The following is a 26189-nucleotide window of genomic DNA, read 5'->3' on the forward strand; positions in this document are numbered from 1 at the left end:
AGAATATTAAAACAACCAGAGGAGCATAAATAAGAAAAATGCCGGACTTCTAAGCACAACACTGAATGGCAGAAGTCAATGAAGTAACATCTTTAAATGCTGGGGGCGGGGCAGGCTGGGGAAAAGATGCCTTGACAATCTAGAATTCCATACCCGTGAAAATATTCTTCAAAAATAAAGATTAAATAAAGACATTTCAGACAGACGAAAGGTGAGAGAATTTGTTGCCAGAAGACTCACATACACACAAATACTACAGGATGTTTTTTAGGTTAAAGATAAAAGACCCCAAATGAAAACATCTATCTGCTGGAAAGAATAAAAGCACTAGAAAAGCGTAAAAGGCTTTTTTTTTCCCCCAAATACTAATACTTAAAGTAGAAAACAACAACAATGTATTGTGGTGTTTACAGAATATATAGAAGTAAAATATATGACAACAATAGCATAATGGGCAGGAGTAAGTGGATAATGAAACTATACTATTTAAGGTGCTTATATTTTTTGTTAACTGGTAAAATACTAACTGTAAAGTTGTAATAAGCCAAGGATATATACTGCAATCTGTGGAGTGACCACTAAGGTAAAACTATAAAGCCAATAGAGAAGATAAAATGGAGTGACAAACATTTTTTGAAACCTAAAAGTCAGTAAAATAAATATAGAACACATTAAAAAGCAAGAAGGCAATTTAGCACTATTTTTCCAACTGGAATCTATGGATTCATTGCTGTATTCATAAGAGTATATAAGAGTTCTTCAAGAAAATATTAAAATTTTGTGTTTTCATTCTGGTGTTTAAAAATCATACTAGCACATCCTGAATCATCTTGATAGTCACCTTAACCTGCCATAAAATGCATATTAGTATTTGAGCATAAGAATTTAAAAAACAGACAAAAAAAATAAAGATAGCTTTAAGTTAAGTGATGTCTTAATGATTTGACAGCTCAAACAAAAAGATGTTGCAGTCCTATCAGTAAAGAGAAGATGTGGAAGAATTGAATCATCACTTGGCAAAAGGTGGTTTATGAATGCTGAACTCAAGAGAATCTTCACTGTATATTTCACAATAGAAGTTCCCGTAAAGTGACAAATTAGTTTCAACCACATATCACCTATTTCATTGTGTTAAACTGAATTTGAGATTGTTTTGTTTGTAATGTTATTTTGTTATTTCTAGTTTAAGATGGAGTCTTGCTCTGTCACCCAGACTGGAATATAATGGTGTGATCTCGGCTCACTGCAACCTCCGCCTCCCGGGTTCGAGCAATTCTCCTGTCTCAGCCTTCCAAGAAGCTGGGACTACAGGCATGCACCACCATGCCCAGCTAATTTTTGTATTTTTAGTAGAGACAGGGTTTCACCATGTTGGCCAGGCTGGTCTCGAACTCCTGACCCTAGGTGATCCACTTGCCTTGGCCTCCCAAAGTGCTGGGATTATAGGTGTGAGCCGCCACGCCTGGCCTGTAATTAACTTTAAATTGTATTTTGGTTTTCTATAACAGCCATAAGCAGCAGATGAGTATATACATATTTAGGCTTCATTATAATATGTATAAATTACATGAAGTTGGAAATGTGAGTGGTTTGTGTCTTTTTGTTATTTTTAATTTTTAATTGACAAATAAAAATTGTATACATTCAAGGTGCAACATGATGATTTGACAAACATATACATTATACAATGATTACCACAATCTAACATATCCATCACTACCCAGTTACTGTGTGTGTGTGTTTGTGTTAGGACTGTTTCCTTTAAAAATAAAGTGAGTGTACTACCTAAATTTGAGAAATAAAGCTTTATTATGTTACCTACAGGACGTTTTACTACTTTCATTTCTACCTAATATAATACACAACAGTATTTAGTATGCAATACTATATATTACCCAATAGTGTAATATACTATTACAGTACACATACTAGTATCTTAAATCACAAGATAGAAAATAAAATCTTTTTTCTCAGCCAGGCACAATGGCTCAAGCCTGTGATCCCAGCACTTTGGGAGGCTGAGCTGGACGAATCACCTGAGGCTGGGAGTTCAAGACCAGCCAGACCAACATGGAGAAACCCCATCTCTACTAAAAATACAAAATTAAAGCTGGGCATGGTGGTGCTTGCCTATAGTTCCAGCTACTCAGGAGGCTGCGGCAGGAGAATTGGTTGAACCCGGGAGGCAGAGCTTGCAGCAAACCAAGATTGCACCATTGCATTCCAGCCTGGGCAAAAAGAGCGAAACTCTGTCTCAATAATAATAATAATAATAATAATAATAATAATAAATACTTATTTTTTGTGTGTGAGAAAAAGTCACTCTGTGGACCAGGCTGGAGTGCAGTGGTGGGACACCACCATGCCTGACTAATTTTTTGTATTTTTAGTGGAGACGGAGTTTTGCAATATTGGCCAGGTTGGTCTCAAACTCCTGACCTCAGGTGATCTACCCATCTTGGCCTTCCAAAGTGCTGGGATTACAGGTGTGAACCATTGTGCCTGGCCTGTTTAACCTACATCTTGACAGGTTAACTTTGGTATCATATAATAGAAGGTACCCAAATTTACTTATTGTTATTAACAATAAGTGGTCAAAATAGGGGATTTTCCTCAAAACAGAATAATTTCACTCATTTAATAAATCTTGGTAAACAATTGAGTCATCAGACGAATTTATTATGCCGAATAAGTCTTTCTCATGTCTTTACTTACATGATAGTCAGCTTCAGGAAGTTTAATACCAGGAAATAAGTCACTAGTTATTCCATTAAATAAAGGTATATCATGTGATAAAAACTTTGGTTCATTTACATCTTTAATTGATCGAAGAAGCTAAAATTACCCAAAAAGTGCAATGTAAGTTAGTTGCCAGCATTTGCAACCCCACTTCTCCCGCCCCGCCCCGACCCGACCCACCGCACCCCCCAGCCAAAAGTCAAAGTTTATTTTACATTGCTTTATGGAATCCCTATAATAAAAAGCCAATACTATGCTTATCGAGCCAAAAAGTCTTCATATTCATATGAAGTATAACAATAACATAACCCAAAAAACTACCATTTCGACCTCATATGAAAAGACAAAGCACACCCTCTCAAGTGCCTATTTGTAGTTCCTGATTAACCTCACTAAAGAAAATTATCTTTCTACTGAAACTTTCACAATGCTTATATCTAATACTTACAAGTATATCTTCATTTTCTTTCGGGTATTTTAGTTTTAGATTGCCAGCAGCCACTAAAACGGCTTTTACTGCTCGCATTCCATAGTCATAATGAAATTGTGATGAGAGCTGCTCTGAGCAAAGCCTATAGGTCATTACTATTTTCACAGACAGAGGTTTTGCATTCAAAAATCCGTAGGAGTAGAGAGATATTTCTGCTATAAGGGCATAGTTTGGAACCATCATAGCCACTGTTCTAAAAAGAACCTGAAGTATAAAATAAATGAAATATATCACTTACATAAATGAAGCTGTTTTTAAGCTGAGCATAAGCATTCAAGGTGTGGTGTTGTCAAGTTTATTCTCCAAATGCAGCACCTTTTTCTAAACTATAATTTTTTTTGGTAGTACTTTTAATATTTTTATGCAGTTAGTATTTTTTTGGATGTCTAAATAAGTTTTGGGAGGGAAATTACAATGTTATGAAAAAAATATCATTTTGAATGGATTATGCTGGTTTTTTTTTAATTCACAAACTTACTCTCTTAAAAAATATTGGCTGGGGTACAGTGGCTGACGTCTGTAATCCCAGCACTTTGGGAGGCTGAGGCAGGTGAATCATGAGGTCAGGAGATCCAGACCATCCTGGCTACCACGGTGAAACCCCGTCTCTACTAAAAATACAAAAAATTAGCCAGGCGTGGTGGCATGAGCCTCTAGTCCCAGCTACTCGGGAGGCTGAGGCAAGAGAATCACTTGAACCCGAGAGATGGAGGTTGCAGTGAGCCGAGATCATGCCACTGCACTCCAGCTTGGGCAACAGAGCGAGACTCTGGCTCAAAAATATACATACATACATACATACATACATACATACATACATAAATGAATGAATGATATTACCTTAAGATTGTCCGGCAATTCAGAGCGTCCTGCATAACCAGGATTCATGGTAATAGCTACAAAGCAATTCGGATTGAGCTTAAGTTCTGTCCCTTCAAAAACAAACACATCCAACTTCTGTTGAATGGCTCTCTGAATGCAAAGGATCTGTTGAGCTACCACTGACAACACTTCCAACTCAATTCGATTGAATTCATCAAAGCAAGCCCAAGCACCAGAAGAAGCCAATCCTTTAAAAAACTAAGGACAAAGAAAAAAGGAAAGTGAATTTTTTCTCAGGAAAGGATATCATCTCTTAAAACAAATATCTAACACTTTAAGTCAGAATTGAAAGTTAAATTCAGTACAAGTTTCAAGGATAAAAACAATGTCTTCACTCCTAAAATGCAAGTCCAAATAATATTCAAACCACATTCATAGGTTTAAAAATGAGTTTGCTTCCATTTATCCAATTAGACCTAGATTATTGATTCAGCAATTTAACTACCTTTCCCATTGCTAGATAATCTAGCCCATCAGAACAGTTGAACACCACACACTGCACAGCAAGAGCTTTAGCCAAGTCCTTGGTGGTTTCAGTTTTTCCTGTGCCTGCTGGCCCCTCTGGAGCACCTCCAAGGTTTAAATAGAAAGCACCTATCTGAAATGAAAAATACATGTGAAAAGAAATCCATGCTTAAATTTAAAAAATCAACAGACACTTGTTTACCAAATGGATTTAGTCTGTTCCGTAGCTTCAGAGAAGCCATTACATAATTACATTGTTCATTTAATTTTTAGCACAAATTTTTCTAGCTGCTCAAAGAGAAAGCATTTTAAAATGTTCAAAAAAGTGAAAAGGTATCAAAACTTCCGTGTCTTCTGACACTTTCATAGGTATCCCATTTGCCTTTAAAAACAAAGAAAATCGGCCGGGCGCGGTGGCTCAAGCCTGTAATCCCAGCACTTTGGGAGGCCGAGACGGGTGGATCACGAGGTCAGGAGATCGAGACCATCCTGGTGAACACGGTGAAACCCCGTCTCTACTAAAAAATACAAAAAAACTAGTCGGGCGAGGTGGCGGGCGCCTGTAGTCCCAGCTACTCGGGAGGCTGAGGCAGGAGAATGGCGTAAACCCGGGAGGCGGAGCTTGCAGTGAGCTGAGATCCGGCCACTGCACTCCAGCCTGGGCGACAGAGCCAGACTCCATCTCAAAAAAAAAAAAAAAAAAAAAAAAAAAAAAAAAAAACAAAGAAAATCTAGCCTTGTGGGGGTAAAATTGGTTCAGAAAGGTTTTAATTAGAAGTGTTTGTGGAGATGGTTGTGGAGGACAATAATGACACATTCTGGATGGCTCGCTGCAAAGAGGGTAAAACACCAGAAAGTGAGATCTATAAATGGCACCCATCATTGGGAAAAGAAACAGATGACTTATTATATAATTTTGTCTATAATTTGCCTGGCTATTGCCTTTTACACTTGATATGTTCTCCATTTTCTATTTTCCCATAAAACTGTTCTATATTTCTCATTACTGGTAGTATCACTTTCTACCTTGTATTATACTTAATTACGTACATTTTTTTTCTCATCAATTAGTCTTTAAGGCGCTTAATGACAATATCAGCAGAATTTGAATTATTCCTGGGTCCCCAAAATGACTGGACTAGTGGCTGGAATTTTTAGAAACATAAATTACAGTCAGCTCTAACTATGGAGTCCATTTCATGGGAGTTTCAAATTTAACTTCTTTTAGAAAAAGTAGGGCTAAGTGACGAAGGCTGCGCATATAAGCGGGGCAGGGGAAATAAGAGAACTCTGTACTTTGCTCTTAATTTTGCTATGAACCTAAAACTGCTCAAAAAAAGGTCTATTTTTGCTTTTCTGCAACGGGTTTGCCGCCAGAACACAGGTGTCGTGAAAACTACCCCTAAAAGCCAAAATGGGAAAGGAAAAGACTCATATCAACATTGTCATCATTGGACACGTAGATTCGGGCAAGTCCACCACTACTGGCCATCTGATCTACAAATGTGGTGGCCTCGACAAAAGAACCATTGAAAAATTTGAGAAGGAGGCTGCTGAGATGGGAAAGGGCTCCTTCAAGTATGCCTGGGTTTTAGATAAACTGAAAGCTGAGCGGGAACGTGGTATCACCATTGATCTCTCCTTGTGGAAATTTGAGACCAGCAAGTACTATGTGACTATCATTGATGCCCCAGGACACAGAGACTTCATCAAAAACATGATTACAGGGACATCTCAGGCTGGCTGTGCTGTCCTGATTGTTGCTGCTGATGAATTTAAAGCTGGTATCTCCAAGAATGGGCAGACCCGAGAGCATGCTCTGCTGGCTTACACACTGGGTGTGAAACAACTAATTGTTGGCGTTAACAAAATGGATTCCACTGAGCCACCCTACAGCCAGTAGAGATATGAGGAAATTGTTAAGGAAGTCAGCACTTACATTAAGAAAATTGGCTACAACCCCAACACAGTAGCATTTGTGCCAATTTCTAGTTGGAATGGTGACAACATGCTGGAGCCAAGTGCTAACATGCCTTGGTTCAAGGGATGGAAGGTCACCCGTAAGGATGGCAATGCCAGTGGAACCACGCTGCCTGAGGCTCTGGACTGCATCCTACCACCAACTCGTCCAACTGACAAGCCCTTTAAGCCTGCCTCTCCAGGATGTCTACAAAATTGGTGGTATTGGTACTGTTCCTGTTGGCTGTGACTGGTGTTCTCAAACCCAGTATGGTGGTCACCTTTGCTGCAGTCAGTTTTACAACTGAAGTAAAATCTGTCGAAATGCACCATGAAGCTTTGAGTGAAGCTCTTCCTGGCGACAATGTGGGCTTCAATGTCAAGAATGTGTCTGTCAAGGATGTTCATCGTGGCAACGTTGCTGGTGACAGCAAAAACGACCCACCAATGGAAGCAGCTGGCTTCACTGCTCAGGTGATTATCCTGAACCATCCAGGCCAAATTAGTGCTGGCTATGCCCCTGTATTGGATTGCCACACGGCTCACATTGCATGCAAGTTTGCTGAGCTGAAGGAAAATATTGATTGCCGTTCTGGTAAAAAACTGGAAGATGGCCCCAAATTCTTGAGGTCTGGTGATGCTGCCATTGTTGATATGGTTCCTGGCAAGCCCATGTGTGTTGAGAGCTTCTCAGACTATCTACCTTTGGGTCGCTTTGCTGTTCATGATATGAGGCAGATAGTTGTGGTGGGTGTCATCAAAGCAGTGGACAAGAAGGCTGCTGGAGATGGCAAGGTCACCAAGTCTGCCCAGAAAGCTCAGAAGGCTAAATGAATATTATCCCTAATACCTGCCGCCCCACTCTTAATCAGTGGTGGAAGAACAGTCTCAGAACTGTTTGTTTCAATTGGCCATTTAATTTTAGTAGTAAAAGACTGGTTAACGATAACAATGCATCGTAAAACCTTCAGAAGGAAAGGAGAATGTTTTGTGGACCACTTTGGTTTTCTTTTATGCATGTGGCAATTTTAACTTACTAGTTTTTAAAATCAGTACTTTTTAATGGAAACAACTTAACCAAAAACTTGTCACAGAATTTTGAGACCCATTAAAAAAGTTTAATGAGAAAAAAAAGGTCTATTTTTAAAAATAAGTAAACCACAAAATGATAAATATTTTTTACTTTATTTTAAAAATCCAAGAGAGACAGCTAGTGTAAAAAATGCAATATCAATGATACTTCATCCATTTTATTTTATTTTTTGAGACAGGGTCTCGCTCTATTGCCCAGGCTAGAGTGCAGTGGTGAGATATTGACTAGGTGCACCTCTGCCTCCTGGGCTCAAGCAACCCTCCTACCTCAGCCTCCCGACTAACTAGGACTACAGGTGTACGCCACCACACTGAGTTTATTTTTTGTATTTTTAGTAGAGAAGAGGTCTCACTATGTTGCCCAAGCTGGTCTCAAACTCCTGAGCTCAAGCAAGCCTCCCGCCTTAGTCTCCCAAAGTCCTAGGATTATAGGCGTGAGCTACCACACCTGGCCAACCTATTTTAAATTTATAATGGATGCCATATTGTTAATGCCCATTAACTTGATTGCTGAAAACCTCGGGCTCTTCCTTTTAAATTTTAAGAAAATGTTCACAAACATGTTCCCTTTATTATGAATAATAAATATATTAGGAGACTTTTTCTCAATGTCTAGTGTTGTATTCAAGCATTTAATATGATTCCGGGTGGGCACAGTGGCTCACGCCCGTAATCCCAGCACTTTGGGAGGCATAGGCAGGTGGATCACTTGAGGTCAGGAGTTCAAGACCAGCCTGGCCAACATGGCGAAACCCCGTCTCTACTAAAAATACAAAAATTAGCCAGGTGATTACAGTGGCACACACCTGTAATCCCAGCTACGTGGGAGGCTGAGGCAGGAGAATCACTTGAACCTGGGAGGCAGAGGTTGCAGTGAGCCAAGATCACACCACTGTACTCCGGCCTGGGAGACAAAGTGAGACTGTCTCAACTAAAAAAAAAAAAAAAAAAAAAAAAAAAAGTGACCTGGTGGGGTGGCTCACGCCTGTAATTCCAGCACTTTGGGAGGCCAAGGTGGGCGAATCACCTGAGGTAGGGAGTTTAAGACCAGCCTGAATAACATGGAGAAACCCCATCTCTACTAAAAATACAAAACTAGCTGGGCATGGTGGCGCATGCCTGTAACCCCAACTACTCAGGAGGGTGAGGCAGGAGAATGGCTTGAAGCAGGGAGGCGGAGGTTGCGGTGAGCTGAGATCCCACCATTGCACTCCAGCCTGGACAACAAGAGCAAAACTCCTTCTCAAAAAAAAAAAAAAAAAAAGAAAAGGTGTTGAATATGATTCTGATTTTTACAACTCAAAGTTGTTAACCTCCACCTTACAAGCATATCACAGCTTCTGACTTCACAGAGGTAACAGATAGACATCCTATCTTGAATTCATCTGCTCAACAAATATTTAGGGATAATGTGTCCTTGTTCAGCACTAGAGTAGAGAACAAGACAGACATAGTCCCTGCCCACAGGCAGCTACCCAAGAAAATAAAGAGTTTGGTGAAATCTTTTCTCCTAGACCCATTGTTGCCCTACCCAGAGCCCCTTTACCCAGCCATTGCATTCATCCATTTGCTGTGTGAGTTGCAAATAGTTCACAGCTGCTCTTTTCTCCTTATCAGCAAGAAAATGCCTGAAAGCTTACTCATATCCCTGCCCCAGGGGTGACCCTAGTCAATGAAATTAAACGGGTACAAAAGCCAGACCCTGCTGGCTTTGAAGTGGAATAACTCATGCCATTCATGCTTCAGAGCACCCTGTGAGATCAGGCTGCAACTGTACGTCTGTTGAAACCACACCTTTGCTTAGCTTTTTACTGTCCCATCCTGCTATCCTTGTTTCCCTACAGGTTTTTACTAAGAACATTACCTAATCCTTTGCACAAGAATTGCCACTTCATTTCTGTTTTAAGAGAACTCATTCGAAGACACTTTAGTTTCACTTACTCAGCACAGGTAGAGTGGTACTTCTTGATGCTCCTTCTCAATTCCCGTAGGTAGGGTTGCCAGATTTAGCAAATAAAAATACAGAATGCCCAGTTAAATTTTATTTCAGATAAACAGCCAGGACCAATGGCTCATGTCTGCAATCCTAGCACTTTGGAAGGCTGAGGCAGGCAGATGGCTTGAGCCCAGGAGTTCAAGAACAGCTTGGGCAAGCAACATGGCTGAAACCCCATCTCTATTTTAAAAAGTACGAAAATTAGCTGGGTGTGGTGGCATCTGCCTATAGACCCAGCTACTTGGGAGGCTGAGGTAGGAGGATCTCCTTGAGCCCAGGAGGCAGAGGTTAAAGTGAGCCATGATGGCACCACTGTATTCCAGCCTGGGTGGCAAAGTGAGATTCTCAGAACAAAACAAAACAAAGCAAAACAAAAATTCAGTTACAGTGGGTAGCTAGTCAGATATGAGCAGAGCCGGAAAGCGCTCCCCCACCCCACACAAACCAGGAATGTCCGGTGACCACCAGGTGATGGTCAGGGGTTGTTAACTGTCTCGCTGAAGTAATAATTGGTCACAGCTGATGCCAGGGATGGGCAGTTTCCTAACAAATAGAAAATACCTGAAACTGGTGATCAGCAGCTTCCCCATAAGATCTCAGGAGCTGGGTGAGTGGGGAGAAGTAATGCAAGATCTAGGAAGTATGCCAATGTATAAAAGTCAAAAGGTCAAGCTGCATACTTGATCTCTCAAGTCACCTGCTTGGGCCTCCTCGAAGTGTACTTTACTCCCTTTCGTTCCTGCTCTAAAGCTTGTTAATGAACTTTCGCTCCTGCTCTAAACCCTGCCTCAGTCTCTTTCCGCCTTATGCAACTCAGTCAAATTCTTTCTTCTGAGAAGGTAAGAACTGAGGTTACTGCAGTCTCGTACTGATACAGATACGCTCCACAGGCAACATATTTTGGTGTCATGTGACTTGGGTAATTTCCACTGCTACCATTCAGATAAACAATGAATAATTTATTAGTGTAAGTATGTCCCATGCAATATTTGGGACATATTTACTTAAAAAATTATTTGTTGTTTGTCTGAAATTCAAATTTACCTGGGAATCCTGTATTTTATCCAGCAACCACATTCCCAGGGTTTTCATAGTTACAGCTCTGTCTTCCATACCTTCAGCTCTGGATCTCAGGTCTCAGCACCACACCCATACATTTCATCTCTCCATCCTATTTAACAGCACTAATTTGGTGTCCTAAGGCCCAAATGTACTTTCCTCATCTTCCTGTCATCTCTCCCAAGACTCCACTGCAAAAACTGATACCATTTTCCAAAGCTCCAGTTTAGTCATTATATTGTCAATACTTCCCTTTTTCTAATTACCCCCAATCAGAGTGACTCACAACTTTCATACGATAAAATGTAAACACTCTTGTATGCTATAAAAGCACCCAGAAGTAAATATTCATTATTATAATTTTGCATAAAGAGAATTTGGGATTAGAAAGGGATAACTGTATTCAACTACTGCAGGTAAGACAAGTGAGAAAAGATGTCGTTACAGCAAAAAGTAATTGTTAATGTGTGAATTAAGATAATTTAAAAGCATACCAATGTTCTGTAACACCTGTCAGTTAGAGGTGTAATGACAAGTCGAGGTGAGTTACCAAGATATTCATAAGCATATTTTACATTGCAATTAATGATACGAACTCGGGCATTCTCATTTTCCCAATAATATCGGAGCTGAGCAAGCCACTGGAAATCTGTATCATGTGAGACACCTAGAAAAAATAAAGTAAAATAAGAGACATGATCCTTACATGGAAATAATTTTTAAAATAAGTATTTTATCTTTTATAACAGCAAATATTTAAAAATCATGTTTGCCAACTTATAAAAAAGATTGTGTTAAAAAAAATTCTGTTGAGAGAAAAATACATAGAGTACAAGTATTTGTTTCCAGATGCTATCAACATTTTATCTTTAAAAATCAAAGAAAAAGTCACCTACCCATTTCAATCATGTCCATGACCACATCTCTAGCATGGACATCAATAGTAACCAAAGCCCCCAGAGTGGTCCTGGTCTGCTTAGACAACTTTCCTCTTACCAGCTCTACAATCTCATTCAGTTGGTTCTGAAGTTCCTTATAATACTTCTTTAATCCCTACAAAATAAAAAAAAAGCAATCTAATTGATGTCATATCATACTTAAAACATGTGTTTTACATATTTAGCCTTTTATAAAACAATTCTGACTTCTTAATCTATCTCAATATAGAAATGAGTCCAAGCGCGGTGGCTCATGCCTATAATCCCAGCATCTAGGAGGCTAAGATGGGAGGATCTTCTTTTTTTTTTGAGACAGAGTCACTGTTGCCCAGGCTGAAGTGGCAGGATCTCAGCTCACTGCAAATTCCGCCTCCTGGGTTCAAGTGATTCTCCTGCCTCAGCCTCCTGAGTAGCTAGGACTACAGGCATGTGCCAATAGGTCTGGCTAATTTTTTGTGTTTTTAGTAGAGACGAGGTTTCACTATGTTAGCCAGGCTGGTCTCGAACCCCTGACCTCAAGTGATCCAACCGCCTCGGTCTCCCAAAGTGTTAGGATTACAGGCGTGAGCCATGGTGCCAGGCCCAAGGTGGGAAGATCATTTGAGGACACGATTTCAAGACCAGCCTGGCAAAGCAGAGAGACCACTGTCTCTATAAAATTTTTTTTTAATTAGCCAGATGTGGTGGTGTGTGCCTGTGGTCCTAGCTATTCAGAGGCTGAGGCAAGAGGATAGCTTAAGCCCAGGAGTGTGAGGTTATACTGAGTTATGACTATGCCATTGCACAGCCTGGGTGACAGAGCAAGACCCTGTCTCTAAATACACACACACACACAGAAATGAATTTTGTGAGTGATTTTGTCTAAGCCCAGTAAAATATTAAGAACAAGTTCTCAGGCCAGGTGCAGTGGCTCATGCCTGTAATTCCAGCACTTTGGGAGGCTAAGGCAGGCGGATCTCCTGCAGTCGGGTGTTCAAGACCAGCCTGACCAACATAGAGAAACCCCATCTCAACTAAAAATACAAAATTAGCCGGGCGTGGTGGCACATGCCTGTAATCTCAGCTACTTGGAACAAGGCTGAGGCAGGAGAATTGCTTGAACCCAGGAGGCAGAGGTTGCAGTGAGCCAAGATCGTGCCATTGCACTCCAGCCTAGGCAACAAGATCATAACTCCATCTCAAAAAAAAAAAAAGAACAAGTTCTCAATGAAGTTATAATTTTAAGATTATATATAGAAACTGACAGATGTATTGTCTTTGCAAACAATAGATAAGCTAACTAAGAAACATGGGATGGGGTCAGGCACTGTGGCTCATGCCTCTAATCCTAATACTTTGGGAGGTTGAAGTGGGAGGATTTCTTGAGGCCAGGAGTTCAAGACCAGCCTGGACAGCACAGCAAGATCTCATTTCTAAAAACAATAAGATAAAATAAAATAAAACAAAACCTGGAATGAAGGATGTTACTTAAAAGCAAACAATGCTTTACCTCCGTCCCACCACTTATAACTTCCTGTGTCTCAGATGTCCAGAACATTTGAGAAACACAAAGCACAACTTGGCCAGGCCACTCTCGAACCCAGTCTCTTCTTGCAGATTCTGGATAAGCCTGAACAATTAAAATAAATTTATAACTTTAAAAGGCTGCATGAGAAAAAGTAACTAAATGTCTAGCAATAGAGAAGTGCAATATTTGGTACCTACATAGGCTAGAATATCATATAGTCATAAAATTGTTAAATGACTAAAAGACTCCCTCCAAATTTTATAATTATTATGTTTTTAAAATATTTATTTATAAAAGAATGGAAAGATAAACACCAACATGTTAATAATGGGCAGATTTAACTGTTGATTCTTCTGGAAGTTGATTTCTATGTAATTTTTATGTTCCTTTGCTGTGGAGAGTTGTCAAGTTTTCCATATAGAATACCTATTACTCCTATCATAATAAAATACAAAAATTTTAGTAAACTTAAAAAAACTAGTCAAGGCCGGGTGCGGTGGCTCGCACCTGTAATCCCAGCACTTTGGGAGGTCGAGGCAATGGATCACCTGAGGTCAGGAGTTCGAGACCAGCCTGGCCAATGTGGTGAACCCCCCCCCTCTACTAAAAATACAAAAAAAAATTTGCTGGGCATGGTGGCGGGCACCTGAAATCCCAGCTACTGGGGAGGCTGAGGCAGGAGAATCACTTCAACCCGGGAGGCAGAGGTTGCAGTGAGCCAAGATCACGCCACTGCACTCCAACCTGGGTGACAGAGTGAGACTCTGTTTCAAAAACAACAACAACAACAAACTAGTCAAATAGATTATGTATATTGATGCCAATATTTAATTGAAAAGGAGACTATACAATATAGTTAAAAACTGCACTAATAGTGCCCTTGTATTATTTATCCATAGCTTTTCTGAAAACCTATATGACCAGGGCATATAATTTCACAATTATATATTTGTTCAATTATGTACAATTGAACAATCTGTAGTTTTGAATTCAAGGTATACTTTCATTTTTTCTAACACTTTGATATTCAAAATGCATTTAAATGTATTTATGGAGGGAGAGGTTTAATCATTTTAAAAATAGCTTTTTTTAACAGTAAATTATTTTAGCAGATCGAACTGTAAATTGAAAACAACTACAGAATGAATTTTGAAGCTGATGCTAATGCAAATTATATTTTCAATAAAATAAGATCATCTTATATATATAAGAATGTTAAAATAGGATATCAGTATTGTTATAAAATGCTTCTTAGTCATATTTAGAAATAAATGCAAATGATAAGCTGACCTAAGCTTCAAAGAAGGATGAATGGTGACTGAGAGCCATTGCCAGGTACACAGAAGGTCAATTTCTATACTAATTAAGGAAATACTTTCATGGACAATGGTGGTTCTTTCCTATGTGTTTTAGTTTGCTTTGAATCATAAATAGTAAAAGGAGAGAAAAAGTCAAGATTTATCTGTAGGAACACTGAAGCTGAACAGAATAGCCACCACAAGAAGATGAGCTTCATAGGACTCTCGGTGAAAGAAAAAGAACAGTCACTCACATATAGTGAGTTGCTGAATATAAAGCTTCGATGCCTTTTAAAACTATTCTACTACTTTACAACTGCTCCTTTGTGGTCCTAAAGGCAGAAATACATGTGTTTATCATTCAAGATTAGGTTAACCGAATTAACATAAGTGAGATACATGTAGTGCCAAGTGTTATCTTTCTTTCAAATTTATTACATAGCCCCCTTTAATGTTTGTTCATCTTATTTGAGTTCTTAAGTAGTTGTTTAAGTGTAAAATGCAGTACGTGAACTAGGTCATGCATTTACCACTCATATCTGAAGAGAACTGTCCTGCAGATCCGCATGTGCTAATGTGCAGGATTGTTTGCCTATGAAACATATCCACTAGCCTAGCTCATAGCATTTCAATTTTAATATATCTAAAATTGAGCTCTTGATCTTCCCCTAAGCCTCCACAAACCTGCTTCTCCTCCAGGAATCACCCAGAGTAAATGCCACCCATATGTTCAAATCAGAAGCCTAAAAGTGATTTTTGAGACCTCCCCCTGCTTACACTTGTATTCTACAACCAGTTCATCATTAAGACCTGTTGAAATTAACTACAAAATTTATTTATAATATTCTACTTTGCTCCATATCTTCTGCCATTTGCCTAGAAACAGACCACATCTTTTTTCCTTTATTTTTGGCTTTTATTTTTTGAACCTGAATCTCTGGCAAACCAGCCCACATCATCTTTCATCTGAACTAATCTGAGTCTCCTAATTTGCCTTCCTGTTTTCACACCTCCACTAATCTATTCTTTATACCATAGCCATAGTGGTATAAAAATATAAATCAGACTATGTCTCTTCCCTGATTAAAATATTTAGATGGTGTTCCATTGCATTTAAAATAAAATGCAAACTCCTAACTGCCTTCCTTTCCAACCTCATGTCACTTTACTCTCCACTCTGCTTACTCTATCCAGACATATTTGTCTTCTTTCAGGATCTCCCAAATCCCCAGTTCTCTCTGATCCCAGGGCCTTTACATAGGATACCTAGATGCTCTCTCACTTGCTCTTTACCTGGCTAATTCCTACCTATCCTTTTTATCTCAGTTTCAACATCACCTCCTCTAATAGCCTATCACTGGACCTTCCCCCATTCTAAATTATATACCTCTTATTTTTCTCTCTCATAATACCTTTCCTCTTTTATAACAATCATATACTATTATCAATTCATAGCAATATCGTTATATTAATAATAATGTTAGAAACAAAGAAGTAAAGAAAATAAATGATTTAAAATAGTAAGAGCTTTAAGTGTTAATTTACTGGTTTTCAAAACCTCTTAAACAAAGCATTTGCAGAATATAGGGTATACATCAAATCCTAGAAAACACACCAGCCTGGCTGCAGCGATCACATCATGAATACTCCGGAGCATTAGGTCTTCCACTTGAATGAGCCACTTTTCCACAGCACCCCGCGCTGCAGACGTGGAAATGAGTGCAATCAGCTCCACTCGCTCGCTCTCAGAGCTATACATGGCTTTAATGTCCAAATTGGGAAGGAACTCCAATTTAGCAATGCCCTCAAAGCATTTTTTTAAATGTGGCTGAACTCTAAGAGGATCTTTAGTCTCTGATAAAATCTCTAACATTTCATCGTTAGATAAGAAGAAAAACCTAGGGAAAAACATGCAAATACAAAAGTTTTAGTTATAATTCATCACACATAAGAAAATGCTTTTAATTACAGCACAATTGATTGTCTATCATACCGAGGGAAGAAAAGACGTTTCTTTTCAAGATATGCATTAAGACCTTTCATAATTTTCTCCAAAAGTTCATTGCAGTTCTGCAGTTTTTCCAATAAACCTGTTAAAGAAGTGGCAGCAAGAACCTAAACGAGACACACTCATTCAAGTCAGCACTTTTATGCCAGATATAAGACTTAAATATCAATCTATACTATACATTAAAATCTTTTAATGTTAAAAGGTTTACCAAAAAAGTCAAAGGTTTATAAAATTTGCAGTGGAATTTTTTTGCAATGTAAAAACTATTAAAATTCAATGAGTTATAAATATTTATCCAAGGACACTAGTTAAAATGACAAGTTGTGATTGTCATGCATATTGTCATTTCTCCTATATTATTTTGAATGATGTGAGAAAAGTCTGTTTGGCTGGTGCTCGATTTAATTCTTACTTTTACTACTGTCAACCATAAATGTAACAATCTACAGCAAGGAGTTGGCAAACTATATCCTGCAGACCAAATCCAGCCTGCTGTCAGTTTTTGTATGGGTTGTAAGCTAAAAATTATTTTTACACTTTTGGAAGTTAAGAAAATCAAGAGAAGAATATTTTGTGACATATGAAAATGTCAGTGTCCATAAAATTTTATTGTAGCACAGAAACAGTCATTCATTTTCATATTATCTCTGGCTGCTTTCTCACTGCAACAGCAACAGAATTGAGTAGCTGCAAAAAATACCTGTCCTGCACAACCTAAAATATTTACTACTTGGCCCTTAGCAGAAAAAAATTGCTGACCTCTGATCTACAAGAAATCATGTTTCACAAAGATTCTAAAGTCAACAGGTAAAGCAAAATCCTTAACGCTCATGAATTTCAGTGCGCTACTGACTCGCAGTAAGTCCAGCACAGCTAGTTTTTCATTCAGCATGGGAATAAATTGTTATTTCTTAAATTGAATGCCAGATGAAAAAGTGGATGCATATCTATGAACTATGTGCACTGTGTGTATGAAAAATATATAGTCTGTTTTTCAACATTTACTGGGAAAGACATAGGAATTGAAACCAATGGAGAGAACAGCAGATTCTTCCCCATCACTCCGAGTATACAGAGTCACTAGTAGAATGTCAGCTGAGTCACCTACACTATTCATTCTGTCTCCCTCTCTCTTGTTCTCACTCTCTCCTCTCCCCATTTGATTTGATTTATCTATTTTATGAGGAGGAGAGCAGTGCGTGTTTATAGTAGAAGGTGTGTGAATCAGATGTACATTTGAAGCAACTCCACTAGGTATACTAAAGAGTAACAAGCAGTGTATCTTATTAATTGAAAAGTAAACTTATTTTAATACTTTTATGCTTTCTCATATTTTTCTGAACTTTCCAGTTTGTATACAATGAGCAAGTTTAATTTTTATAATCAGAAAAAAGTCACATGTTTTACTTAATTTCCAAAAACAAAGGTTCACCTACTGTGAGAGAGAAAACAAACACTTCACCTTTGGATCTTTTGCACAAAACTTCATGATATCCCTCCAATGTCTGTCTACTGTCTGAAATTGACGCCCTTCTTCTGGCATCTGTTGCATAATATCCTCAGAACAAAAGATGGGCTCTAAGTACAGCCATTGAGCTTGCACTTTTAACCATTCATCAATTGTTTCTTGTATTCGAATCAAGCGGTCCTCCCAGGCCTTAATGAAAAGTATACTGCACTAAATTCTAGTTATTAAAGAAAGGTTATAAATTATAGCAAGGAAAATACATTTTAAATTTACTATTATTTTTAAATAAGTGCAAACATCTTACAGCTTAAGGTTACTTATGTATGTCTCACAAAGGCTTAAAAAAAATTCTAAGAGGTCTGAGGTTTTCCTAAATCACTGGAACTCACAATTGGAAATGACTGTAATGTTATTTTTATTTTTATTTTTTATTATACTTTAAGTTCTAGGGTACATGTGCACAACGTGCAGGTTTGTTACATATGTATACCTGTGCCATGTTGGCGTGCTGCACCCATCAACTCGTCAGCACCCATCAACTCGTCATTTATATCAGGTATAACTCCCAATGCAATCCCTCCCCGTGATAGGCCCCGGTGTGTGATGTTCCCCTTCCCGAGTCCAAGTGATCTCATTGTTCAGTTCCCACCTATGAGTGAGAACATGCAGTGTTTGGTTTTCTGTTCTTGCGATAGTTTGCTGAGAATGATGGTTTCCAGCTGCATCCATGTCCCTACAAAGGACACAAACTCATCCTTTTTTATGGCTGCATAGTATTCCATGGTGTATATGTGCCACATTTTCTTAATCCAGTCTGTCACTGATGGACATTTGGGTTGATTCCAAGTCTTTGCTATTGTGAATAGTGCTGAAATAAACATACGTGTGCATGTGTCTTTATAGCAGCATGATTTATAATCCTTTGGGTATATACCCAGTAATGGGATGGCTGGGTCATATGGTACTTCTAGTTCTAGATCCTTTAGGAATCGCCATACTGTTTTCCATAATGGTTGAACTAGTTTACAGTCCCACCAACAGTGTAAAAGTGTTCCTATTTCTCCACATCCTCTCCAGCACCTGTTGTTTCCTGACTTTTTAATGATTGCCATTCTAACTGGTGTGAGATGGTATCTCATTGTGGTTTTGATTTGCATTTCTCTGATGGCCAGTGATGATGAGCATTTTTTCATGTGTCTGTTGGCTGTATGAATGTCTTCTTTTGAGAACTGTCTGTTCATATCCTTTGCCCACTTTTCGATGGGGTTGTTTGTTTTTTTCTTGTAAATTTGTTTGAGTTCTTTGTAGGTTCTGGATATTAGCCCTTTGTCAGATGAGTAGATTGCAAAAATTTTCCCCCATTCTGTAGGTTGCCTGTAACGTTATTTTTATCAGTTTCCTAATCTCTAGATGAGCCATCTGGAGTCCCAAAACCATCCAAGAATATATCCTGCTCTACAGCAGTGGTTATCAACCACGGGCAATTTTGCCTCCCACCCCAGGGAACATTTGACAATGTCTGTAGACATTTTTGGTTGTCACAACTGATGGGGGAAGATGCTACTAATGTCTAATGGGTAGAGGCCAGAGATGCAGTTACACAACCTATAATGTACAAGACAGCCTCCCATCACAGAGAATTATAGAGCCCAAAATATCAACAGTGACAGGTTGAGAAATCCTGCTCTATATCAATACAATTTGGAGAAAAGTGAACTGAAATGAAAAATAAAATGAAATAAGTCTCCTTATTCTCATAGATCCCCTAGAAATGACAAGATATTTCATTAGCCAAAGACCATTAATATAATATCTCTCTTTGGTTCTTAAATATATGCCTACGGTCTAAGTGTCAAGAGATTAAGTCCATATCTTCGATTTTTAAAAAATCTCTAAGACAGCTTTTAAATTTGTCTTCTAAATTCTTCTTGTTAGACAAGTAAATTTCTACAAAAAAGTAATATCTTATCAGGAAAGGCTAGGTTAGCCTGCTTCTTGGGATAATGTCCAGCCTTATGTTCTCTTGGAAGAACATTACTCTGCTTTCTCCAAATAATGACAGCCAAAATCTTCTATAAAACACGATTTATGCTCATATTAAAACCAAATTGCCTCAGTTTGAACCCCAGCTCTGTCACTTATTAGCTAGATGAACTTAGGAAAATTACCTATCCTATATGTTGGTTTCCTTGTCTATGAATACAGATAATAATAGTGCCTACTTTGAAGGCCTGCTGCAGGGATCAAGTGGGTTAATAAGTGTAAAGTTCCTAAAGCAGCATCTGAAACATAGTTTGAAATCAATTGATATCAGGGTAAAAAATCCAGTTGTCTTTCCCCAATTTACATAGGCCCCAGTTAGAACAGTTTTCATATCCAATAAGATATGAAATAATCTTGGAGCCTCAAATACCATTCGTTTTTCTCAAGGGAACAATAATTCATTAAATACTCTAAAAGATCCTCATGCTAGCTGTTTACAACTATAATTAAAGCATGGTTACTACAAGTTTCAAGAATGCAGCATAAAACAAGGTTTAGGTTTTCTTAAGTTAGAATAAGTAATACCACCTGTTTTCCTCTCGAGTCTATCACTGCCATTGGAGAAGATTTTAATAAGACATTTTTCTTTTAAAAATCATTTATGTCTCAGATGTATATATTTCTATATTAAATTTTGAATATCATTTTGTATTTTATGAAATAAAATATCAAGATTATAGGTCTATGATTTGAATAAACACTTAAAAAGCCATTCAATCGGCTACTTATTACCATGAGAGCATATATGTAACAGGATTGCAATCTGTATAAATGACCAAGAGCTGATTATTATATTTAACACACCTTGATCTCATGTTCAAATGGTTTGATGAAAGGTGAGCCTCTCATTGTCTGAGTTTTTATAATTTGATCATCAAGGATGGCCTGAATCTCATCCACTGAAGAAAGAATACAAACTCCAGTGTCACGATATAGACTTATATGAAAAGCAATATCATCCCAAGTTCCTATCATTGTATTCATGGCTTTCTCTAATGAAAATTCCTAAAAGGAAGGAATGAAGAAAGAATGGGAGGGTGAAGAAAGGATCTTATTTACTATATTGACTTTCCCTAGTGAATTCAGTAAGCATTTGATGTATTACATTATCATTTCCTTAAGATAATCTGTGACTACAGTATAACTTTTTAAGTTAGAAGGTTTTGGCCGGGCGCGGTGGCTCAAGCCTGTAATCCCAGCACTTTGGGAGGCCGAGACGGGCGGATCACAAGGTCAGGAGATCGAGACCATCCTGGCTAACATGGTGAAACCCCGTCTCTACTAAAAATACAAAAAACTAGCCGGGCGAGGCGGCGGGCGCCTGTAGTCCCAGCTACTTGGGAGGCTGAGGCAGGAGAATGGCGTAAACCCGGGAGGCGGAGCTTGCAGTGAGCTGAGATCCGGCCACTGCACTCCAGCCTGGGCGACAGAGCGAGACTCTGTCTCAAAAAAAAAAAAAAAAAAAAAAAAAGAAGGTTTTTCAACAATTTAAAAATTCCTAAGAAGAACGATTACATAGTTTTAAAAAATTCACTTGCTATGAAAACTACTGCTGTCAATATTAAAAAAGGACAAGAGAATAAAATACCTGTAGGACTTTCTCTGAAGTGGCCTTTCTACAGGCAGTCCATAGTCTGAAGATGTTTTCTGTGTACTTCAAGAACCCATTCTTTAGGGCCATACTTACCCTGCTAGAACACACACATATCACATGCCACACATACAACAGTACTCTTAATGAAAAAATTATGTACCAACACTAGCACATCATCCAACAGCGTCAGAATGTGGCAGAATTAAGAGGAGGTCAAAGGAGTCATTTCTCATCTGGATTCAGGACAAGTAAGCACACACTTTGTTGGGGGGGAAAGAGTGTTTTGTTTTTGAGACAGAGTTTTGCTCTTGTCGCCCAGGCTGGAGTGCAGTGGCATAATCTCAACTCACTGCAACCTCCACCTCCCAGGTTCAAATAATTCTCCTGCCTCAGCCTCCTGAGTAGCTGGGATTACAGGCACCCACCACCATGCCCAGCTAATTTCTGTATTTTTATTAGAGACAGGGTTTTGCTGTGTTGGCCAGGCTCGTTTTGAACTCCTGACCTCAGGTGATCTGCCCACCTCGGCCTCCCAAAGTGCTGGGATTACAGGCGTGAGCTACCATGCCCGGCCAGAGAGTGGTATTCTATTACTCTCCCCCACCACCTCCCGTTGCTATCCAGTACTGTACACATTCAACCCCAACAAAAACTATGATTACTTGATTAACAAAGTCATCACATAAAGTATTTCAGTTGATCTTTATGTTTACCTTGCTTGCACCTGCACTTATCACTTCAAATTGTTCCAAGTATGGGGTAAGGTTTAATTTTAAAACTTTTCTCAGTGTAGTTCCAGAGTCTGGAGTCAAGTCATAGCCTACAATTTCTGACATCTGTTTCCAATGACGAGCTCTCATTCCTGGATTGCACAGAATGGAGACAGTAGGAATATATTCCTAATGGCAAAAATATAAACAAAATGAGTCATTCATTTGACTTCCACACACATAGATTCCATAGATGAAGCCTTGATGGTATAAGGATCACATTTCTTCAGTTTATTTAATACATTTCTATCAGTACAATCAAAACATCAATTAGATTTGGAAGGAGAGAGATACTAAGAAAATGAACCTAAAGTTCACCTGCAAAAATAAGCATGTAAAAATAGCCAGGAAAATTATAAGAGTAAAAAAGAAGAATGAAGGGCCAGATGCAATGGTTCATGCCTGTAATCCCAGCACTTTGGGAGGCTGGGGTGGGAGGATTGCTTGAGCCCAGGAATTTGAGGTTACAGTGAGCTAAGACTGCAAACTGCACTCCAGCGTGAGTGAGAGAGAGACAAGAGGCCTTGTCTCTATTTAGGAAAAAAAAAAAATAAAAAAGGTATTATTTCAGAAATTCAAATTCATTATACTATTTGCAGAAATATATAATATATAGTTATAAACACACACACATAGCATGAATGGGGAAAATATCTGTGCCAAAATCCCAAAATGTAACAATGTTTTATCTCTGCTGAGTGACCCCTGCCTTGGCCTCCCAAAGTGCTGGGATTACAGGTATGAATCACCATGCCTGGCTCCCTATTTTATATTTATATGAGTCATGTTTTAACTTTGTAAAAGTAATAACTTAATATGGTAAATTTTTTTAAATTGGAGGACCATAAACTAGCACACTTTTTGTTTTGCTTAGTTAAGGACTTTGTTTTAACCTTCCATTGGTTATCACCATCATGTATTTGCTTTTCATCACATATTCCCTAGAATTTGTCAGAACATAATATAACAGGCACTCAGTAAGTATTTTTTAAATAAATGAAGTTTCAACATCTAAAAAGTAGAAAGAACATACTCTTTATTTATTTATTTAGACAGAGTCTTCCTCCGTCGCCCAAGCTGGAGTGCAGTGATGCGATCTCGGCTCATTGCAACCTCCACCTTCTAGATTCAAGAGATTCTCCTGCCTCATCCTCCCAAGTAACTGGGACTACAGCCTCCTGAGTAGCCTCCTGAGTAGCTGGACCACACAAAAGTGAAAAAACTCTAAGCAGATGAGCAGACAGTAAGAGAATCAGACTTCCACATCTGCAATGCCCCTCCCTCTATTCTGTCAGGTATCAAGAGGGCAGAAAATTTCCCCCCAACTCACTGTTTCTACCCTGATAAGAACAAGGTCAAAGTGGACAACCAGCTACCCCACCACCCTGGATTCCCTAGCAGGAGATCTGTCCTGCCTTAACCCACAGGAAGCATCCCCAGTGCCTGAAAGGATAAATAATTCCTGAGGACAAGCAGAGACAAAGGGAGGAGGTAGGACTACCATCCCCAGCCCTGGAAACGTTACTCTGTAAGCCACAGGAGATGCCAAATCAGAGTGGCTATTCTGCAGCACCACTCTGTAGGAGGTTTGTCCCACAGGTCCCCTGGGCACAAACTCCTAGCCAGCTTCCCACATTGCCAGAATATAACCTGTGGTACTGTCCCCATTCAGTAAGGGCAGCGCTCCCATCAGGTACTAGAGCCAAGCCAAACCTGGGCTTAAGGTGCCACTTGGAGCTGAAAAGGAAGCAGTGACCTAACAGTACAGAAACTCTAAGCAAATATATCCAATATAAACCAAAACAAGCCAGAGAAGAAACACTGGAATAAATAATACTTCAATGCAAAGACACTGATGTACAACCAGCAAAAACAACAGCAAACAGGGAACCATGATCTCCACAAACAGAAGAAGCAAAGAACCAGTAAATGACTCTGACAAGACAGTGATACATGAGCTCTCTGACCAACAATAAACAACTAAATTCCTAACCAGACTGATTAACAAAAAGGAGAGAAAATTAAAATAATCAATATTGAGAATTAAAAAGGAGTTAGCACTACAGAATCTACAGACATTTAAAAGATAATGAATGTTATTAGCAACTTTATGGCGACAAAATCAATGACTTAGAAGAAATGGACAAATTCCTTAAAAAATACAATCTACCAAAATTAAACAGAAAATCTGAATAGCGCCTATGTCTATTAAAGAAATTATCTTTTCCTTCCTCTAGAGGGGGAATTGGCACAGGACTTGCTTCAGCCAATGTAATGTGGGTGGATATGAAGTATTTCACTCACAGCTGAGTAGATCTAAACTTAGGTACACGGTTTAGCTCAGCCCTTGCTCTTTCTCTATAACACGAGATTGGCCCACATTAGCTCAGGGCACAGCCTGTGTCCTGGAACTTAGAAAACTCAGGAGCAGAACAGGACTGCAACTGGAAGCAGAGACTCAGCTAACCTGTGGTCCTCATGGAATATGAAGAAGAAATAAATTAGTACTTGAGAAATATATATAGAGAGAGTCTGTTTTCAAAACCTTTCCTACAAACAAAACGTCAGGCTAAATGGTTTCACGAGTGAATGTTTCTCTAAAATAAGAAAGAAATAATACCAATTTATAAAAAACTCTTTCAGAAAATAGAGAAAATAAAACTTCCCAATTTGTTTTATAAGGCCAACATAACCCTGATACCAAAATCTGACAAAGACATTACAAGAAAACTAAGACCAAGATCCTTCCTGAACATAATCTCAAATATCCTAAATAAAATATGAACAAATAACAAACTATAAGAGTATTAGAAAAAAATATTTTGGCATGGGGAAGGCATTTTAAACTACAGTTCAGAACCCAACAGCCATAAAGGAAAAGAATAAAAATAATTACATAAAAATAAAAGGCTTCTGCCAGGCAAAAGCTATCATAAGCAAGGTTAAAAAGCAAATAATAAATATTCACATCACAGACAAAGCCTAATCTATACACACAGGAAAAGAAATCAGTAAGAAAAAGGTCAATAATTCAACAGAAAAATAGGCAGAGGTAAGTTAAAGCAGTTTACAGGAAAAGAAATATAAAACACTCTTAAATATATGAAATAGATGAAAATATGCTTAAAATTTTACTTGCAAGAAGAGAAATGAAAATTCTCCTAGTAGAGTAGCAAAAACCTAAAGTTTGATGATATTTTGTTATGAAGGTTGGTGAGAGTATATATTGGTATAACCTGTACGGAGGGTAATTCAACTGTTGTTTTTAACTTGGCATTTACTCTTCCACAGTTTACCCTGCAGTCCCACCTTCAAACACATGCAATTTACACACACATACACACATTAGTCACACATTATATAGGTGTGAAAAAAAATGAAGAAGCTCCCTATATATAACAAGAAAAGGTCTCCAAGATAAATTAAGCAAAACAAGGAAAGAAAATAGCGGAAGCAGTTCCAAGATGGCCAAATAGGAAGAGTTCCAGGCTACAGCTCCCAGCGTGAGCGACACAGAAGATGGGTGATTTCTGCATTTCCAACCAAGTTACTGGGTTCATCTCACTGCAGCGTATCAGTGGGTGCAGGACAGTGGGTGCAGCCCACCAAGCGAGAGTTGAAGCAGGGCGAGGCATCGCCTCACCCAGGAAGTGCAAGGAGTAAGGGAATTCCCTTTCCTAGCCAAGGGAAACCATGACACACAGCACCTGGAAAATCGGGTCACTCCCATCCAAATACTGCACTTTTCCAAGGGTCTTAGCAAACGGCACACCAGGAGATTATATACGCCTGGCTCAGAGGTTCCCACGCCCACAGGGCCTCCCTCATTGCTAGCACAGCAGTCTGAGATCTAACTGCAAGGTGGCAGCGAGGCTGGG

The 26189-nt window shown here is 38.8% G+C and overlaps 2 protein-coding genes and 1 pseudogene across 7 annotated transcripts in view; 2 read left to right on the forward strand and 1 right to left on the reverse strand.

Moving 5' to 3' along the window:
• The window catches only part of PDE12 (phosphodiesterase 12), a 508182-nt gene that overhangs the window by 382748 nt on the left and 99245 nt on the right, over positions 1-26189 (forward strand). The gene's annotated exons all lie outside the window — the stretch shown is intronic.
• DNAH12 (dynein axonemal heavy chain 12) overlaps positions 1-26189 on the reverse strand; it is a 248319-nt gene that overhangs the window by 134975 nt on the left and 87155 nt on the right. For all 5 annotated transcript variants that reach the window (XM_050781109.1, XM_050781106.1, XM_050781108.1 and 2 more), the window contains 12 exons: positions 22255-22440; positions 20752-20952; positions 17899-18093; positions 16419-16540; positions 16041-16323; positions 13110-13229; positions 11579-11735; positions 11177-11349; positions 4557-4709; positions 4070-4309; positions 3188-3433; positions 2716-2835 (listed from right to left, as the gene is read on the reverse strand). In XM_050781109.1, coding sequence (XP_050637066.1) covers positions 2716-2835; positions 3188-3433; positions 4070-4309; positions 4557-4709; positions 11177-11349; positions 11579-11735; positions 13110-13229; positions 16041-16323; positions 16419-16540; positions 17899-18093; positions 20752-20952; positions 22255-22440 — 2196 coding nt within the window. The remainder of the gene's footprint in view (positions 1-2715; positions 2836-3187; positions 3434-4069; positions 4310-4556; positions 4710-11176; positions 11350-11578; positions 11736-13109; positions 13230-16040; positions 16324-16418; positions 16541-17898; positions 18094-20751; positions 20953-22254; positions 22441-26189) is intronic.
• Positions 5924-7659, forward strand: LOC126948806 (elongation factor 1-alpha 1-like; annotated as a pseudogene). The gene has a single exon (XR_007723526.1). The product of XR_007723526.1 is annotated as an elongation factor 1-alpha 1-like (transcript).

Source organism: Macaca thibetana, chromosome 2 (assembly GCF_024542745.1).
Source record: "Macaca thibetana thibetana isolate TM-01 chromosome 2, ASM2454274v1, whole genome shotgun sequence".
Classification (NCBI taxonomy): domain Eukaryota; kingdom Metazoa; phylum Chordata; class Mammalia; order Primates; family Cercopithecidae; genus Macaca; species Macaca thibetana.